Source organism: Amblyraja radiata, chromosome 23 (genome assembly GCF_010909765.2).
Source record: "Amblyraja radiata isolate CabotCenter1 chromosome 23, sAmbRad1.1.pri, whole genome shotgun sequence".
Classification (NCBI taxonomy): domain Eukaryota; kingdom Metazoa; phylum Chordata; class Chondrichthyes; order Rajiformes; family Rajidae; genus Amblyraja; species Amblyraja radiata.
Genome location: NC_045978.1, coordinates 1,808,088 through 1,826,578, shown reverse-complemented (window position 1 = coordinate 1,826,578; position 18,491 = coordinate 1,808,088). Strand labels below are relative to the sequence as shown.

General features: G+C 45.9%; 1 protein-coding gene across 2 annotated transcripts in view; it reads left to right on the top strand.

The window, feature by feature from the left end:
- Window positions 1-18,313, top strand: part of LOC116986135 (acetyl-coenzyme A synthetase, cytoplasmic-like) — a 40,256-nt gene extending 21,943 nt beyond the window's left edge. For both annotated transcript variants that reach the window (XM_033041310.1, XM_033041311.1), the window contains 10 exons: window positions 1,574-1,744; window positions 2,775-2,908; window positions 3,408-3,540; window positions 5,089-5,145; window positions 6,427-6,507; window positions 8,630-8,738; window positions 10,136-10,204; window positions 14,084-14,260; window positions 17,138-17,212; window positions 17,303-18,313. In XM_033041310.1, the coding sequence (XP_032897201.1) occupies window positions 1,574-1,744; window positions 2,775-2,908; window positions 3,408-3,540; window positions 5,089-5,145; window positions 6,427-6,507; window positions 8,630-8,738; window positions 10,136-10,204; window positions 14,084-14,260; window positions 17,138-17,212; window positions 17,303-17,427 (1,131 nt within the window). In that variant the 3' untranslated portion in view covers window positions 17,428-18,313. The remainder of the gene's footprint in view (window positions 1-1,573; window positions 1,745-2,774; window positions 2,909-3,407; window positions 3,541-5,088; window positions 5,146-6,426; window positions 6,508-8,629; window positions 8,739-10,135; window positions 10,205-14,083; window positions 14,261-17,137; window positions 17,213-17,302) is intronic.
- Window positions 18,314-18,491: the final 178 nt, after the last annotated feature.

Below are 18,491 nucleotides of genomic sequence, written 5' to 3'. Positions count from 1 at the left end.
GCAGAGACTCATACGGTACGGAAAGAGGCCCTTCAATCCAACTGTGTCGGAAGGAACTGCAGATGCTACTTATACACCGAAGATGGACACAAAATGATGGAGTAACTTAGCAAGTCAGGCAGCTTCTCTGGCGGGAAGTAATGGCTGTTCAGGCAGAGATTAGTCATACATCAGATATGCTGCCTGTCTGCATCTCTGATGTATCTCTGCTTATTGTTGAACGAGTTTACATATTAACTGGAGTGACAGATTGTGCAGCATTTTATTACAAGCCAATTCAAAGGCAGTGGTGCCTTGAGAGCTGTTTGTTTGAGTTCATCAATAATGTAATGGCAAATTTGGCAGATTGCCACTGTAAAATAGTCCTGACATATGGCCTGGACAGTCAGGCTCTTGTGTTAAGGCAATGCTGACCTCATCTCCCCCTGTCCACTGACATCATGCTGGGCCAAGCCAGCAGAAGATAGTTGTTCTGTCTGTATTAGCATTCATTTAAACCGCGTACACTGCAGCTAGTTTTCACTACAGACTCAACTGTTGCACCAGTACCATGCTAGTCATTTTGCTTTGTCTCACCCGCGGCAAACCTATCAAGTACGCTTCAGCAAACTCTCTATCCCAGCCGACTGCCAGCGTCTTTCATAACGAGTTACACCCTTTGTATTCCAATCCGTGCAGTGTGGAACAGTACAGAAGAGGAACAGGCCCTTCAGCCCACAATGTTTGTGCCAAACATGACACCAAGACCAACTCTGATGTAAACCAACACTACATTCTCACTTTACTGACTGTCAGCCCAGTCTCAATCTCCCAAAGTCCTGCTGTGTAGTGAATGGGTCTAGGCTTTCTCCTTTGGTTGTAGAATCATGTACACATTTTAGAACATTAATTCCATCAATTATTTTAGTTGCTCAACCAGTACTTACTGCAACTGATCTAAATAGTAACTAGAACAGGGTTGGCTAAATTCGCAGCAATGTAGAGCTGCTGACTCACAGCACTAGAGCCCCAGGTTCGATCCTGAATTTGAGTGCTGTCTGTGTAGAGTTTGCACGTTCTCCCCATGACGACGTGGGTTGTGTCTGACTGCTCCGGTTTCTTCCCCCAGTCTAGAGACACGCAGGGTTGCAGGTTAATTGGTCTCTGGTGTAGCAAGTGGATGGGAAAATAGGAAATGAATGAATGAATGAATAAGTTTATTGGACAAGTATTCACATACAAGCAATTTGCCTTGGTGCTCCGCCTGCAAGTGACAACATGACGCTACGACTCTTTGGGCGACTGAGGAGACTACTCACGACAGTTAGGAATGACACAAACCATTAAACATTAACGTAGAACTAGTGTGATCGATAGTGTGGACTCGGTAGGCCAAAGAGCCTGTTTCCATTCCGTGCCGTTCAATCGGTCAATTAAAACCCTGCTGAATTACAGAATGCTGGACTAGAGTGTCAAAACTGTCGAACTAATGTATATATTATTGACATACTACCGACAGAACTTTCTTCCCTCCATATTTGTTTAATGAAAGGTCCATAACAATTTGTAATCAAATCTTTTTGCTTTCTTTAAGGGAGTGCTGCATACAATTGGAGGCTATCTACTTTACACTGCCACAACCTTCAAATACGTGTTTAACTACCAGCCCGATGATGTCTATTGGTGTACGGCCGATATTGGATGGGTTACGGGCCATTCATATGTCACTTACGGACCTCTGGCCAATGGTGCTACAAGCGTGATGGTTGGTACTGGAATATCAAGATTGTTTACTGGTCAAATGAACCGCTCCAAACGTTTCACCGAGCACCATGGTCCACCGTGGCCTGCTGGATCTCTCGGTTGCTAACTATTTAAACTCCCTTTCCCATTCCACGACTGATCATCTTATCCCGGGCTGCCTCCATTGCCAGAGTGAGGCCGCCCTCAAACTCGAGAAGCAGCACCTCGTATTCCGCTTGTGTAGCCCCCCTCCCTTCCCTGTGCCCCACCGAGATTCACACCCACGTCTCCCCCTCTCCCCGTCCACATATACTCACAATCTGCACCTCCTTTATCCTCATCTCACACTTTCTGTCTCTTCCTCTCTGGCCCTTGTCCAGCATCTGCAGTTTCTTCCTATACTAAGTTGTTGGGTCAAAGCCAAACTACACAAAGATTTCAGAAATGTTTCCGTTTATCGTTGTCACGTGTACCCAGGTACAGTGAAAGCTTTATGGGCCTGTCCCACTTACGCAGTTTTTTTGCCGACTGCCAGCACCTGCCATAGGTCGTTGCAGGTCGCCGAAAATTTTCAACACGTTGAAAATCCAGCGGAGACCAGAAAGACGCTACGACTCTTTGGGCAACTAGTTGTTCGGCACGGACTTGTAGGGCCGAGATTGCCTGTTTCCGTGCTGTAATTGTTATATGGTTATATGGTTGTTAACTAACGAGACTACTCACGACCACACAGGCAACACCCTGGTGACATGTCGCTGGGTGACGCCTGTATGGTCGTGAGTAGTCGCCCAAAGAGTCGTACCTTGTTCTGGTCGCATCTGAAAGTTTGCCGACTTATCCAGATTCAACGGGTGCCGGCAGTCGCCGAAAAAGTTGCGTAAGTGGGACAGGCCCGTTATTTTGCATGCTATGCAATCAGGTCAGATGATACCATCCATAAATACAATCAAGCCAAACTCTAGCGGAATCGGGACTTTTTGAACCACGATGACCAGTACAAGTAATTGTTTCAGTCTTTTAATTAAATAATGATTTGTCGAACTTTGTTCCAGTTTGAAGGTTTGCCGACTTATCCAGATCCCAGTCGATTTTGGGAGATAATTGATAAATACAAAGTGACGACATTTTACACGGCGCCCACAGCGATCCGATTGTTGATGAAGTACGGAGATGGTCCTGTGAAAAGGTGAGAAGTTTAAAACAAACTTTCTTCATTCTTCTCATCAATTAAATACAAAATTGTCTTGTACAGGCTGAGTGCAGCAGGTAGTGCCACTGAGTCACAGTGCGAGAGGCCTGGGTTCGATCCTGACCTCAGGTGCTGTCTGTGGAGTTTGCACGTTCCCGCCTTTAACCGCGTGGGTTTTCCCCGGGTGCTCCGGCTTCCTCCCACATCCCAAAGACGCGCAGGTTTGTAGGTTAATTGGCCCTGTGTAAATTGCCACTAGTGTGTAGGGAGTGGATAAGAAAGTGGGAGAACATAGAACTAGGGTGGCGTTTCAGGTCAAGACCCTTTTACAAAACGTTTGTTGCCTGACCCGCTGAGTTCCTTCAGCACTTTATTTTGCTCAAGATTCCAGCATCTGCAGACCCTCGTGGCGTCAGAATGATGCTGTTTGTTAATTGGATGTGTGGCAGTTCTGTGTTTGAAGTTACACAGCTCATATTGATTTGTTCCCCTTCAGGTTCAGTCGGCAGTCGCTGAAGATCCTTGGAACGGTGGGAGAACCCATAAACCCCGAGGCCTGGCACTGGTACTACAAGGTGATTGGTAACGGGAGGTGCCCCATCATGGACACCTTCTGGCAGACGGAGACTGTGAGTACAAATAATGCCCGTGTGGCTCCTCGACAGATCATTGAAGGCAGGCTGGAACGGTGGGGGTCTGGCTGGGACGGTGGGGGTGTGGCCATGACGGTGGGGGTCAGGCCGGGACGGTGGGGGTCAGGCCGGGACGGGGGGGGTGTGGCCATGACGGTTGGGGTCAGGCCGGGACGGTGGGGGTCAGGCCGGGACAGTGGGGGTGTGGCCATGACGGTGGGGGTCAGGCCGGGACGGTGGGGGTCAGGCCGGGACGGTGGGGGTGTGGCCATGACGGTTGGGGTCAGGCCGGGACGGTGGGGGTCAGGCCGGGACAGTGGGGGTGTGGCCATGACGGTGGGGGTCAGGCCGGGACGGTGGGGGTGTGGCCATGACGGTGGGGGTCAGGCCGGGACGGTGGGGGTGTGGCCATGACGGTGGGGGTCAGGCCGGGACGGTGGGGGTCAGGCCGGGACGGTGGGGGTGTGGCCATGACGGACGGTGGGGGTCAGACCATGACGGAGAACAAACTACATGTGTGCAATCTCGACTGATTATTGAAAGCAGACAGATTGTAAATGTGAACGACATGTATAACTTCAACTGATTACTGAAGACAGACTGAGATTGAGTACAAACTGTACACGTGGAACCGGGCAGGATTCCTGATTGAAGGCAGGCTGACTGTAAATACTAATTGTCCATGTGTAACTTCAACTGAATATTGAAGGGAAAATGATGTTGTGCATTATTACTGTGCATTGTAACTTCTATTTTTCTCACTGAATGATTTGTCCTCTATGCTCAATGTTGTTATTTTCAGTTTCTCAAGAGAGCCAAGACTGTTTAATTGTATGTGCTGCCCCTGAATAATGAAATTCTTACTCGCTGCCGTTTGCAGGCCCATTAATGTAATAACATGCAAATAAATATAATAATTGTGCAATAAATCAGTAATACTAGATAATGGGATCAAAGTGCAAAAACCGAAGTTTGTAGTTGCAACTAAAATCAAGTCCATATTAGCTCGTGGTTGCTGAGGTAGGAATGCATCAGTGGAGAGCAATGGACAGATGATGTTTTGGGCCCATAATGGTGCAAAACTAAAACCTGTTGTGCAATCAACCCATCGAGGACCATAAATTGTGGTTAGTGGTGTGCAGTGCTCCAGAGCCTGGCGGTTGCTGGTCTCTAAACCCCTTTACAAATCTCCTGATGATGTTCCAGGCTTCGTTCGACCAGCTGCGTTCCTCCAATTGCGTAATCTACTTGCTCGTTATTTACATTGCGCAATTGTGCTGCACAGGAAATTTGGCAATCGAATTATTTAAATGTACATTTCCTTTGATTTAAAAATAAGTTTTAGATTGGCAGAAAAAAAACTGCATGAAATTATTTAAGCTTAAAAGAGGCCAGATAACGATAGTCCATTAGCGGGGCGACATCTAGAAAATATCACACAACTGATGCTCTCCAACTATTGTACGATCTGTTTGTTTGCTCACTTTCAGCTGTGGTTGTTGGCTCTTTGCCTGTGAAATGGATAATGTGTTCTTTGTTCCTTAGGGTGGTCACATGTTAACTCCTCTCCCAGTTGCCATTCCACTGAAGCCAGGATCAGCTGTGAGTAACTTGTCAATGATCAACTTGGACAGAAAATGGTTTGGTTTAGTTTATTATCACGTGTTTATTATCAAGGTACAGTGACAAGCTTTTGTTGCGTGCTAACCAGTCAGCGGAAGGACTGTACATGATTACAATTGAGCCATTCACAGTGTACAGACACATGATAAAGGGAATAACGTTTATTGCTAGAAAAGCCTATGAAGTCCGATCAAAGATAGTCCGAGGGTCTCCAATGAGGTAGCTAGTAGTTCAGCACTGCTCTCTAGTCGTGTCATGGTGGTTCAGTTGCCTGATGAAACTGGGATGACAAAATACGGTTGTGCGTGATCTACATTCACCAATTCTGTGGCATTTCACATGCACAAGAGGTTTTGGCAATTTGTTTTATTTCTCCATGTCATGATCTGAGTCAACAGCTCATGGCTTCAAAATGATAAACGCTTCATCAAATTTTAACATAACAGCATACAATAGACAATAGGTGCAGGAGTAGGCCATTCGGCCCTTCGAGCCAGCAACGCCATTCAATGTGATCATGGCTGATCATCCCCCAATCAGTACCCCGTTCCTGCCTTCTCCCCATATCCCCTGGCTCTGCTATTTTTAAGAGCCCTATCTAGCTCTCTCTTGAAAGCATCCAGAGAACCTGCCTCCGCCGCCCTCTGAGGCAGAGAATTCCACAGACTCGCCACTCTCTGTGAGAAAAAGTGTTTCCTTGTCTCCGTTCTAAATGGCTTACTCCTTATTCTTAAACTGTGGTCCCTGGTTCTGGACTCCCCCAACATCGGGAACATGAGTCCAGAACCAGGGGCCACAGTCTTAGAATAAAGGGGAGGCCATTTAAGACTGAGGTGAGGAAAAAGTTATTCACCCAGAGAGTTGTGAATTTGTGGAATTCCATGCTACAGAGGGCAGTGGAGGCCAAGTCACTGGATGGATTTAAGAGAGAGTTAGATAGAGCTCATGGGGCTAGTGGAGTCAAGGGACATGGGGAGAAGGCAGGCACGGGTTATTGATTGGGGACGATCAGCCATGATCGCAATGAATAGGACGTGCTGCCAGTGGTTGTGAAGGCAGATATAATAGTGGCATCTAAGAGGCTTTTAGATAGGCGTATATATTTGGGGGGGAATTGAGGAATATGCATCACTTGGAAATAACTCGGCATCATGTTCTGCTGGGACATTGCAGGCTGAAGTTTCATTACAGAGTTTTATCAAAATGATGATAGATCTCTTAAATTGTAATCTCTAATGTATATAATATATTCTCTTTCAGACTTTTCCCTTCTTTGGTGTGGTTCCTGCCATTCTTAATGAATCAGGAGAAGAATTGGAAGGGGAGGCTGAAGGCTACCTGGTATGAAGGACTGTAGCTTTTGCTGCATTATAATTGCATCTTAAACTCTTCTCTCCTGCTGTCCCTTGTTGTTGGTGATGATGCACTTCTACTCCAGGGTCAACTCTGGGTGTCTGATGAGATTGTCTGAGACCCAGAGTCTTGTGCAGAGGTGGGGCGATGAGCTCTTGATGGGATGGGTGGGTTGGTGAGAACTTTGGCATGAAGAGTGTTGCCTCTGATGTTTGTGGTTAACACCCAACACATGGACTTGGTTTTCAGTGGTGCCTGAATGTTTAGAACGCTGAAGAAGGGTCTCCACCTCAAACGTTACCCACTCCTCCTCTCCAGAGATGCTGCCTGTCCCGCTGAGTTACTCCAGCACATTATGTCTATTTTTGTGCCTATATGTTCTTTAAAATTATAAATGGACTGGACAAGCTAGATGCAGGAAAAATGTTCCCAATGTTGGGCGAGTCCAGAACCAGGGGCCACCGTCTAAGAATAAAGGGGAGGTCATTTAAAACTGAGGTGAGAAAAAACGTTTTCACCCAGAGAGTTGTGAATTTGTGGAATTCCCTGCCACAGAGGGCAGTGGAGGCCAAGTCACTGGATGGATTTAAGAGAGAGTTAGATAGAGCTCTAGGGGCTAGTGGAGTGGAGGGTTATTGATAGGGGACGATCAGCCATGATCACAATGAATGGCGGTGCTGGCTCGAAGGGCTGAATGGCCTCCTCCTGCACCTATTTTCTATATTTCTATGTTTGGAGAGATTGTAGACCAGGGAGTGAACACAAAATCTTTATTTACTAAGTGTGGTGGGGAGCGTTTTTCAGAAGCTGGACTGTGTACATTTTGAGTGTAAAACCTTTGCAGCCTTCCTCAAGAAGCATGAATGCAAAGTCCATGCTTGGTGCTTGGAATGTGAAGATTTGATATCCGAGCTTCGCTTCCATCTCCCTCCATTAGGGGGCGGCCATGTCACTCTTGTGTTAGAGAGATTTTGTTTATTGACAAATGTTGTTAATCCTTGTTCAAGCAAAATCTCAATTAGTTTAGTTTAGAGATACAGCGCGGAAACAGGCCCTTCGGCCCACCGGGTCCGTGCCGACCAGCGATCGCCTGTTCACACACTAGTTTAGTTTTGAGATACAGCGCGGAAACAGGCCCTTCGGCCCACCGGGTCCGTGCTGACCAGCGATCCCAGCACATTAACACTATCCCACACACAGGACAATTTTTACATTGACCAAGCCAATTAACCTACAAACCTGCACGTCTGGAAGGTGAGAGGAAACAAAAGGTCTTGGAGATAAACCAGGCAGGTCACGGGGAGGATGTACAAACTCCGTACAGACAGCACCCGTAGTCAGGATTGAACCAGGGTTTCCGGCGCTGCATTCGCTGTAAGGCAGCGACTCTACCGCTGCGCCACCGTGACCACCCGCTAATTCTAAAGCAATTAAATACAGGGCCCTAAAGAGACCACACCTGGAGTATTGTGTGCAGTTTTGATCCCCTAATTTCAGGAAGGACATTCGTACTATTGAGGGAGTGCAGCGTAGGTTTGCAAGGTTAATTCCCAGGATGGCGGGACTGTCATATGCTGAGAGAATGGAGCGGCTGGGCTTGTATACTCTGCAGTTTAGAAGGATGAGAGGGAATCTTATTGAAACATATAAGATTATTAAGGATTTGGACACGCTAGAGGCAGGATACAGGTTCCCGATGTTGGGGGAGTCCAGAATCAGAGGCCACAGTTTAAGAATAAGGGGTAAACCATTTAGAACGGATACGAGGAAACACTTTTTCACACATAGTTGTAAGTCTGTGGAATTCTCTGCCTCAGAGGGCGGGGGAGGCAGGTTCTCTGGATACTTTCAAGAGAGAGCTAGATAGGGCTCTTGAAGATAGTCAGGGGATATGGGGAGAAGGCAGGAACGGGAACTGATTGGGGTTAATCAGCCATGATCACAATGAATAGTGGTGCTGGCTCGAAGGGCCGAATGACCTACTCCTGCACCTACTGTCTATTATCTTTGTGATATTTTACATCAAAATGAATTGTTTAAAATATTTCTGCCAATGAAAGTGAACCGTATTCCTTCACGCAAGTTATGATTGAAACTTCTTCCTACACAGGTATTCAAAAAGCCTTGGCCATCCATAATGCGTACCGTCTATGGCAACCATGAACGTTTTGAAGAAACCTATTTTAAAAAGTTTCCTGGATATTTCGTCACCGGAGATGGTGAGTTGTTTCAACCAAACTCGTGACGAATATTTGAACAGGAGTATATTCGTTAAAAGTGTAGCTGGTTATTTATCTCATTGCTACTTGTGCGATTTTGTACACTCTGGAGTTTAGAAGGATGAGAGGTAATCTCAATGAAACATATGATTGTTAAGGGCTTGGACACGCTAGAGGCAGGAAACATGTTCCCGATGTTGGGGGAGTCCAGAACTAGGGGCCACAGTTTAAGAATAAGGAGTAAGCCATTTAGAACGGAGACGAGGAAACACTTTTTCTCACAGAGAGTGGTGAGTCTGTGGAATTCTCTGCCTCCGAGGGCGGTGGAGGCCAGTTCTCTGGATGCTTTCAAGAGAGAGCTAGATAGGGCTCTTGAAGATAGCGGAGTCAGGGGATATGGGGAGAAGGCAGGAACGGGGTACTGATTGGGGATGGTGGTGCTGGCTCGAAGGGCCAAATGGCCTGCTCCTGCACCTATTGTCTATTGTCTATTGCTGTGTGAATCTTAGTTGCGATATTCCCCATGGCAATGAAAATAACGGTTTCACAATCACACGGACAGGGTGACACTACATAAGGCAGAAGTTTCCTGCCCGCAGCAAAAACAAGTCAAGAGGAGATTGGACACATGTGCATGCTAATGCATGGTTTAGATCAGGTACATTGGCTCAGAGATTGTAAATGCAGATTTAAAGTTTGGGCAAATAATTCATAGAGGAGTGAAGATATTTTTTAACTCGTTGCAGTTATAATCTAGAATTTGCTATAAACAGAATGAATTGCAGGGCCACGAGTAAATAGCAGATAACTTGAAAGGGTGGGATTGTTGTACTAGGAGCTAGCACAGATATGATGGGCCAAAGGACGTCCTATGCCAATACAACACTACGATCCTTATATATTTCCTGAGAAGATAAGTGAATTTTTGTTTAGTTTGGAGATGCAGCATGGAACAGGCCCTTTGGCCCACCTAGTTCATACTAGTTTTATGTTGTCCCACTTTCTTCTCCACTCCCTACACACTTGGGGGAATTTGCAAAGGTCAAATAATCTACAAACCCACACCTCTGGGATGTGGGAGGAAACCAGAGCACCCAGAGGAAATCCACACGGTCACAGGGAAAACATGCAAACTCCACATGGACAGCAGCCGGGGTCAGGATTGATCCCGTGTGAGTCGGCAGCCCTACCCACTGCTCCACTGTGCCACCCTTTGCATTCTTTGCCGCTCGGTCGATTTTTGACTGAACAAAACCGTTTTTGAAGATCGGAAATTTTAGTGATGCAAGATTTAAAAAAACCAAAACATTAGCTTCTAATACTTAATCTGCATTCTGAATGGCTGTACAAAATGTGTAAACATATTAAGATTTAAATTCCTGTGTTTTGACGGATAGGTTGCAAGAGAGATAAAGACGGATATTACTGGATCACAGGAAGGATCGATGACATGCTGAATGTATCTGGTAAGACTTGTCGACTACATACCTTCTTCACCATGGGCAAATCCTTTGTGATTGAGGTTGATCCCCGATGGGGAGGGAGGTGGCTGGTGAGGCCAATGTGGGACTCAGGGGGGCTGCCGGAGGATATGTTCTACGGGACGACAGATGGCACAATGGGCTAAGTGTTCGGCTGGCGACCGGAAGGTAGCCGGTTCGAATCCCGCTTGAAGTGCATACTGTCGTTGTGTCCTTGGGCAAGATACTTCACCCACCTTTGCCTGTGTGTGAATGTGTGTGAGTGATTGGTGGTGGTCGGAGGGGCCATAGGCGCAGATTGGCAGCCACGCTTTCGTCAGTCTGCCCCAGGGCAGCTGTGGCTACAGAAGTAGCTTACCACCACCGAGTGTGACTGAGGAGTGAATGAATAATGCGATGTAAAGCGCCTTGAGTATTAGAAAGGCGCTATATAAATCCCATCCATTATTATTATTATTATATGTTTGATGGGGCAGATGGGGGTCATTTGGGATGTGGTGGGCAACTCTTGTCTTTACTCTGGCCTTTGCCCTTGAGGAATGAGTTCAGAGTTTTCAATCCTTTTGCTCTCTCTCTCCATTTTCTGGATCTGGATCTAGATGTAGTATGCTGAAAGGCTCTAGGTAGAGCATCTCTCAGCACTGGAAGTTGGACTATTTTTTATACTGGACAATTTTTTACATTTTATCAAGCCAATTAAACAAGCCAATGAACCTACAAACCTGCACGTCGTTGGAGTGTGGGAGGAAACCGAAGATCTCAGAGAAAACCCATGCAGATCACGGGGAGAACGTACAAACTCCATACAGACAGCACCCTTAGTCGGGATCGAACCCGGGTCTCTGGCGCTGCATTCGCTGTAAGGCAGCAACTCTACTGCTGCGCCACCTTGAGGTCAATGATTCCCAGGAATCCAGAGTTGCCATTGCCTGAAGGAGTGTGGAGTTTGTTCCCTCTGTCAGTCCACCTGCCAGCCTCTTGCCTTGGTGGAGATCAGTGTGAATATGTTTGGGGGAATCCAACAACAAAGAGTTGCAGGATACCCGGGTACTTTCTGATCGCCAAATATTTACGGTCTTACACTGATGGGGGGAGGGAGCTGGGATGTCTCAAACAGCATCTCCAACGAAGGAAAACTTTGTACAATACATTGCTCTCATCCTACCGGGTCTGACTGCAGTCTGAAGAAGGGTCTCGATCCGAAAAGTCACCCATTCCTTCTCTTCAGAGATGCTGCCTGTCCCGCTGAGTTGCTCCAGCATTTTGTGTCTATCTTCGGTATAAATCAGCATCTGCAGTTCCTTCCTACACATCCTGTGGCTACGCGATCATTTGATGGACGGCTCTAAGCTACCTTAACAATTATTCTTGGGCCTGTTCAATAAGTCCTGGGTGTTGAAGATTCCTGTGGGATGAGGAGAGGGCCGATGTCTAGCAGCCAGCCTCTGCAGCGACTGCAGGAATGTGGGTGGCTCACACCACGTCTCCCGTTCAGTCCATGGTTCTCCCATTTAGTAACGTAATACGTGACGATGATGATGTGCTGGGGTTGTGTGGGGCTGCCTGTGCAGCACGTACATATGTAACCATTTGCCAACGGCTCCATATCGAGGGGAGAGATCAAGAATAAAAAACAAACTCATTTGTAAGTGAACTGGTGCAAAACTACTTACCTTAAACCAAAGGTAGATAAAAATGCTGGAGAAACTCAACGGGTGAGGCAGCATCTATGGAGCAAAGGTAATAGGCAACGTTTCGGGTCGAGACCCTTCTTCAGACTGATGTGGGAGTGCGTGGGGCATGAAGAAGAAAGGTAGAGGTGGAGACAGCGGACTGTGGGAGAGCTGGGAAGGGGAGGGGAAAGAGGGAGAAATTGGAGATGTCAATGTTCATACCGCTGGGGTGTAAACTACACAAGCGAAATATGAGGTGCTGCTCCTCCAATTTACGGTGGGACTCACTCTGGCCATGGAGGAGGCCCAGGACAGAAAGGTCGGATTCGGAATGGGAGGGGGAGTTGAAGTGCTGAGCCACCGGGAGATCAGTTTGGTTATTGCAAACTGAACGAATGTGTTGGGCGAAGCGATCGCCTTCCATAGATGCTGCTGCACCCGCCGAGTTTCTCCAGCACTTTTGTCTACGTTTTATTTTGTGACAGTACGGCCCCTTCAGCCCAACTTGTCCATATCGACCAAAATGCCCCATCTAAGCTTGTCCTATTTGCCTGTATTTAGCCCATATTCATCTGAAACGGTTTCATCCATGTACCTGTCCAAATGTAGTTTAAATGCTGTTATTTTAGCTGCTTCAACGACCTCCTGTGGCAGGTATTTCATATAGCCTCCGCCCTTCATGTGGGAAAAATTGCCTCATAGATTCCCAAAAATCTTATCCCACTCACTTTAAACCGATGTCGCCTGATTCTTGATGATCCCACTCTGGGTTATCCCACTCTGTGCATTCACCCTGTCTATTCCCCTCATGGTTGAAGACACCTCCATAAAATCACCCCTCAGCCTGGTCTGCCCACCCTTTCCAAATAGCTCAGGCTTTTGAGTCCCTGCAACATTGTTGTAAATCTTCTCTGCCCTCTTTCCAGTTAAACAACAATTTAACTGGTTTGAAGAAGTGTCTCGACTCAAAATATCACCCATTCCTTCTCTCCAGAGATCCTCCTGCCTGTCCCCGCTGAGTTTATCAACAATTTAACTGGAGTTATTGGTTTGATCTGCTGCAGGTCCCAGGTTGCAGTAGCAGTGTGAAGCCTATCCCCACTGTCTAGACTGCAGCGTTCACAGTAATGTGCAAAATGTCAACCACGCAGCCAGCTATGCAACCAGGATTCTCTGGAATAGGCAGCTGTGTCTGTGGTGTAAATACTCGGTGTGATGTCTGCCAGTCCTCAATGAACAAGAGCTGCAGGGCACCTCAGGGAAACTCCAAGATAATTCTTGGGCATTGGGACATTAAATTGGAAAAGCTGCAGAAATGATACATTATGTCATGAGAAGGTTTTGGTTTGTTATTGACGCGTGTACCGAGGTACAGTGGGAAAAACTGTTTTCAATGCTGCCCAACCAGATCAGATAACAAGTGTGTAAGAAAGAACTGCAGATGCTGGTGAAGTCAAAGGTAGACACAAAATGCTGGAGTAACTCAGCGGGTGAGGCAGCATCTCTGGAGAAAAAGAATAGGTGGCGTTTCGGGTCGAGACCCTTCTTCAGACTGATGTCAGGGGAGGGGGTAGGACAATGAAAAAAAGTGGGCGGAGACAGTGGGACTAGTGGGAGAACTGGGAAGGGGGAGGGGAAGGAGAGAGAGCAAGGTCTACCTGAAGTTAGAGAAATCACCATTTCCCCCAACAGCCTCCTCCCTCCACCCCAACACTGGGGTAAGGAGAGGATGAGAGGTAGGTGGGAGGGTAAGGGATCGAGGGACAGCTGGGCCTCCTCCATTGTCAGAGTGAGGCCCAGCGCAATTTGGAGGAACAGCACCTCATTATTTCGCTTGGGCAGTTTACACCCCAGCGGTATAAACATTGACTTCTCTAACTTCAGATTCCCCTTGCTTTCCCTTTCCATCCCCTCCTCTGACATCAGTCTGAAGAAGGGTCTCAACCCGAAACGTCCTTTTCTCCAGAGATGCTGCCTCACCCGCTGAGTTACTCCAGCATTTTGTGTCTACCTTCAGTCATAAGCAGAACGTGCAAACTCCAGCCAGTCAGCATCCGAGGTCTGGATTGAACGCAGGTCTCTGGTGCTGTGAGGCAGCGGCTCCACCTGCTGCGCGCTGTGCTGCCTTATCGTGATATTGTTCATAGCCAACACAAGCGAACAAAGTGTTAACTGTTGATGCTGCTTGCAGGGCACCTGCTGAGCACTGCTGAGGTGGAGTCGGCATTAATCGAACACCCTGCCATCGCGGAAGCTGCTGTTGTCAGCCACCCCCACCATGTGAAAGGGGAGTGCCTCTACTGCTTTGTCACGCTGAGGGATGGACATGAATTCACCAAGACGCTGGTCACCGAACTAAAAAACCAAGGTAATGGCAGTCAATGGAACAATAGACAATAGGTGCAGGAGTAGAGGCCATTTGGCCCTTCGAGCCAGCACCGCCATTCAACGTGATCATGGCTGATCATCCCCAATCAGTACCCCGTTCCTGCCTTCTCCCCATATCCCCCGACTCTGCTATCTTTAAGAGCCCTATCTAGCTCTCTCTTGAAAGTATCCGGGAGAACCTGCCTCCAACTGTGGAATTCTCTGAGGCAGAGAATTCCACAGACACACAACTCTCTGTGAGAAAAAGTGTTACCTCGTCTCCGTTCTAAATGGCTTACTCCTTATTCTTAAACTGTGGCCCCTGGTTCTGGACTCCCCCAACATCGGGAACATGTTTCCTGCCTCTAGCGTGTCCAAACCATTAACAATCTTATATGTTTCAATAAGATTGCCTCTCATCCTTCTAAACTCTAGAGTGTACAAGCCCAACCGCTCCATTCTCTCAGCATATGACAGTCCCGCCATCCCGGGAATTAACCTTGTAAACCTACGCTGCACTCCCAAACTGCAGCAGAGGATACACGCTCCTCTTATTCAGAACATAGAACAGTATAGCGCAGGAGGAGGCCCTTCGGCCCACAATGTCCGTGCCTAACACGATGGCAAGTTAAAACTAATCTCTGCGTGATTCAACCCGTGCATAGCCACATGCCTATCCAAAAGCCTCTACACGGCACTATCGTATCTGCCTCCAATGGCAGTGTGTTCCAGGCACCACCACCAATTTGTGTGTAAAAAAAACTAGTCCCGCGCGTCCCCTTTAAACCTTGCCTCCCTCACCTCAAGACAATGCCCTCCAGACTTTGATATTCTTTTTTTTTTCTCTCTTAAATTTTTATTGATTTTTCACAGAGATGTATACAAAACAGTGCAACACCATCACCATAAATAAAACAAAATAAGAAAAACAATCAAATAAAAAAATAGATAGGGGGGAAAAAAAGTAAATAAATAAAAAAATGGAATAAGACCGTGAGGTTCACTTACCAAATTGAAAAAAAACGTTCCATTGATTAGTTATCTGACGATATTTCAATATTCACACAAACATACCATCTAGTTCTATATTACACAGTCTTCCCATATCTAGCTCGGCATTTGTCTAGTTGGTGTCATGGCTCAGATAAACGTTCCATTTTCCCACAGATCTTCTCGAATGAATTCTCATTAACTCACAAGGGTTATGTCAGTTTCTCCATAATAAAGATCAGACTTTGATATTTACACTCTGCCCTATCAATGCCTCTCATAATTCCACAAACTTCTCTCGGGTCTCAACCCCCAACGCTCAGAGAAAACAATCCAGCCTCTCCTTATGCCTAGAGCCCTCTAATCCAGGCGGCGTTCTGGTTTGCCTCTCCAAAGCCTCCACATTCTTCCTGGAGTGGTGTGACTAGGCAGTAGTCCATTCATAGGGTCAAACATGCGCGCGCACACACACACACACACACACACACACACACACAGGTCACCGTTCATGTTTGAAAATCATAGACTTTAACGGAGATTGATTTATTTAGGGGCTTGTGTATGTTTATTTCCATTTGCCCTTTCCTCTCTGCACCCTGCTTGCATCTCCACCCTCCCCACCCACCTATATCCTTACCTCAAGCTTCACAATTCACACCCCTTCTATCCAATCTCACATCTTCTGAAACATGGACTTTTCAGGTTGGGATCCCTCCTTCGTCCAATCAGTCCCTGTCCATTCCCTCCACAGATTGCCCTACGGCACGGAAACAGGCCCTTCGGCCCAACTAGCCCATGCCGACCAAATGCCCCATCTATACTAGTCCCACCTGCCCGCATTTGGCCCATATCCCTCTAAACCTTTCCACTCCCTGAACTTGTCCAAATATCTTCTAAATGGTCTAGTTACTGCCTCAACTGGCAACCTGTTCCATATAACCACCAGCCTCTGAGTGAAAAAGTTCCCCTGGGGTTCCTATTAAATCTTTCTCCTCTCACAAACCTTTGTCCTCTGGTTCTTGATTCCCCTACTCGGGGTAATGGTGAATTTACCCAATCAATTCCCCACATGATCTTATATACCTCCATAAGATCATCCCTTATCCTCCTGCATTCCAAGGCATAAAGGCCTAGTCTGCCTAACCCCTCGCTATACGCAGGCTCACAAGTCCTGGCAACATCCTCGTAAATATTTTCTGCACACTTTCCAGCTTAACAACATGCTTCCTATAGCAGGGTGACTAAAACTGAACACAATACTCCCTGTGCGGCCTCACCAACATCTTGTACATCCGTAACATGACCTTGCAACTTCTATACTCAATACCCTGACGGATTAAGTCAATGTACTGGAAGCCTTCTTGATCACCCTAACGACCTGTTATGCCACTTTCAGTAAACGATGTACACGCACTCCAAGATTTCTCTGGTCTACTACGCTCCCAGGGTCCTGCTCTTCACTGTGATAGGCCCACCCTGGTTTGACTTCCCAAAGTGCAACCGCTCACATTTATCGGCATTGAACTGCATTAACCATTCGTCAGCCCACTTGTCCAATTGACTTGTTGTAGTTTTTGACAACTATCTTTGCTATTTACGATACCGCCCACTTTAATGTCAATAGACAATAGGTGCAGGATTAGGCCATTCGGCTCTTCGAGCCAGCACCGTCATCTGCAAATTTGCTAATCAGGCCTTCTACATTCTCATCCGAATCGCTGATATTAATCCACAAACAGCAATGGGCCCAGCACTGAACCCTGAGTCACCCCACTAATTTCTGCCTGACCTGCTGAGCTCCTCCAGCACTGTGTGTTACGCTCAAGATTGCAGCGTCTGCAGTTTCTTGTGTCTCAATTTTCATGACATTTTATTTTGAACATTGCAGTTCGAGAAAAAATAAGTCCTATTGCTACTCCAGATTACATACAAAACGCACCTGGATTGCCCAAAACTCGTTCTGGTATGGTATATATTTATAAATATGTTAAATCCATTCATTCATTGTTCGATAAATTAAACTGGCACTAAGTTTTTAATCCTTGTTTTAAAGGTAAAATTATGAGACGTATTCTGAGAAAAATCGCCAGAAATGAGAAGGATCTTGGAGATATATCAACTCTTGCAGATGAATCTGTGGTAACGGAACTCATCAGCAACAGATGTAAAACCACTTAAAACAGATTTATGCTTATTCAGTTTACACTGATATGCATCACTTGTAATTTAATAAATATATATCTGCGCTTATGGGGAGAGGGAAGCAAACCAGATCTATGGTGGGGAAAAAACTGAGTCTAAAAGACCAGAAGCGATAATTGTATAGATAATGGTGGAAAAATAATTGATTTGAGGGATATTGTTTTGCTACATGTGTTCATGGGGAACTTCACTAAGCAGTACTTTTTGCAACAATTCTGATTAACTTTCAACAACATTTTTTTAATACTGCAATATTTTAAACGTTTTATTTGCATTGTGCTGTCTGTATTTTATATTTAAAAAAATGTCCTTTGCTTTGAGTACAGTATAATAATCAAACATTCCAAAGTATTGTGAACAAAAGTTTTTAGAAAATGACCTTTCTGTTCTAATACCGAAACAGATGAGAATAGGTATTTTATCTTTGTTGAGTACAACAAAAAAAGCATTGTACATTATTTCCTTTCACAGTCCGCGATGAGTTACAATTCATTCTTTTTAATTGATTGTTGACCATTGATGGAAGATCATTTGTAATCTTTTAAAAATATATATCTTGACATATGGTGGGGAGGGCATAACATAGGATTATTTCTTCAATCCGAGGATTTAGTTCCCATACTACTTGTGGTAATCATGGAATTCCTGTTTTCTTACTGGATATGAATTTGAAACAGATAAACCAACTTTAAGTGGTTCGATTGGACATGCAGAATATTAATTATACACCATATTTTATATTGAAGATAGTGTGTATTTATGTTTGCAGATTGTATTGTACCTTGCACTAGTCTCTGGCACTGCTTTAACTGATGAATGTGGTAGTAACAAGTATGCTGCAATTAAAGTTTTTTTTTGTACATGTCCAGTATCTCATTTTATTCTCACAAGACGTAAGGATAAAAATACAAAGTCAGCATTTGAAGACTGTCTCTAATTGTCCCAGGGAAAAACATTGGAGAGCTTTCAGAGAATTCTTGTGAGTTACTGATGTGAATTTTGTGGGTTCTATACACTCATTTAAAACCGATACAAGTTGC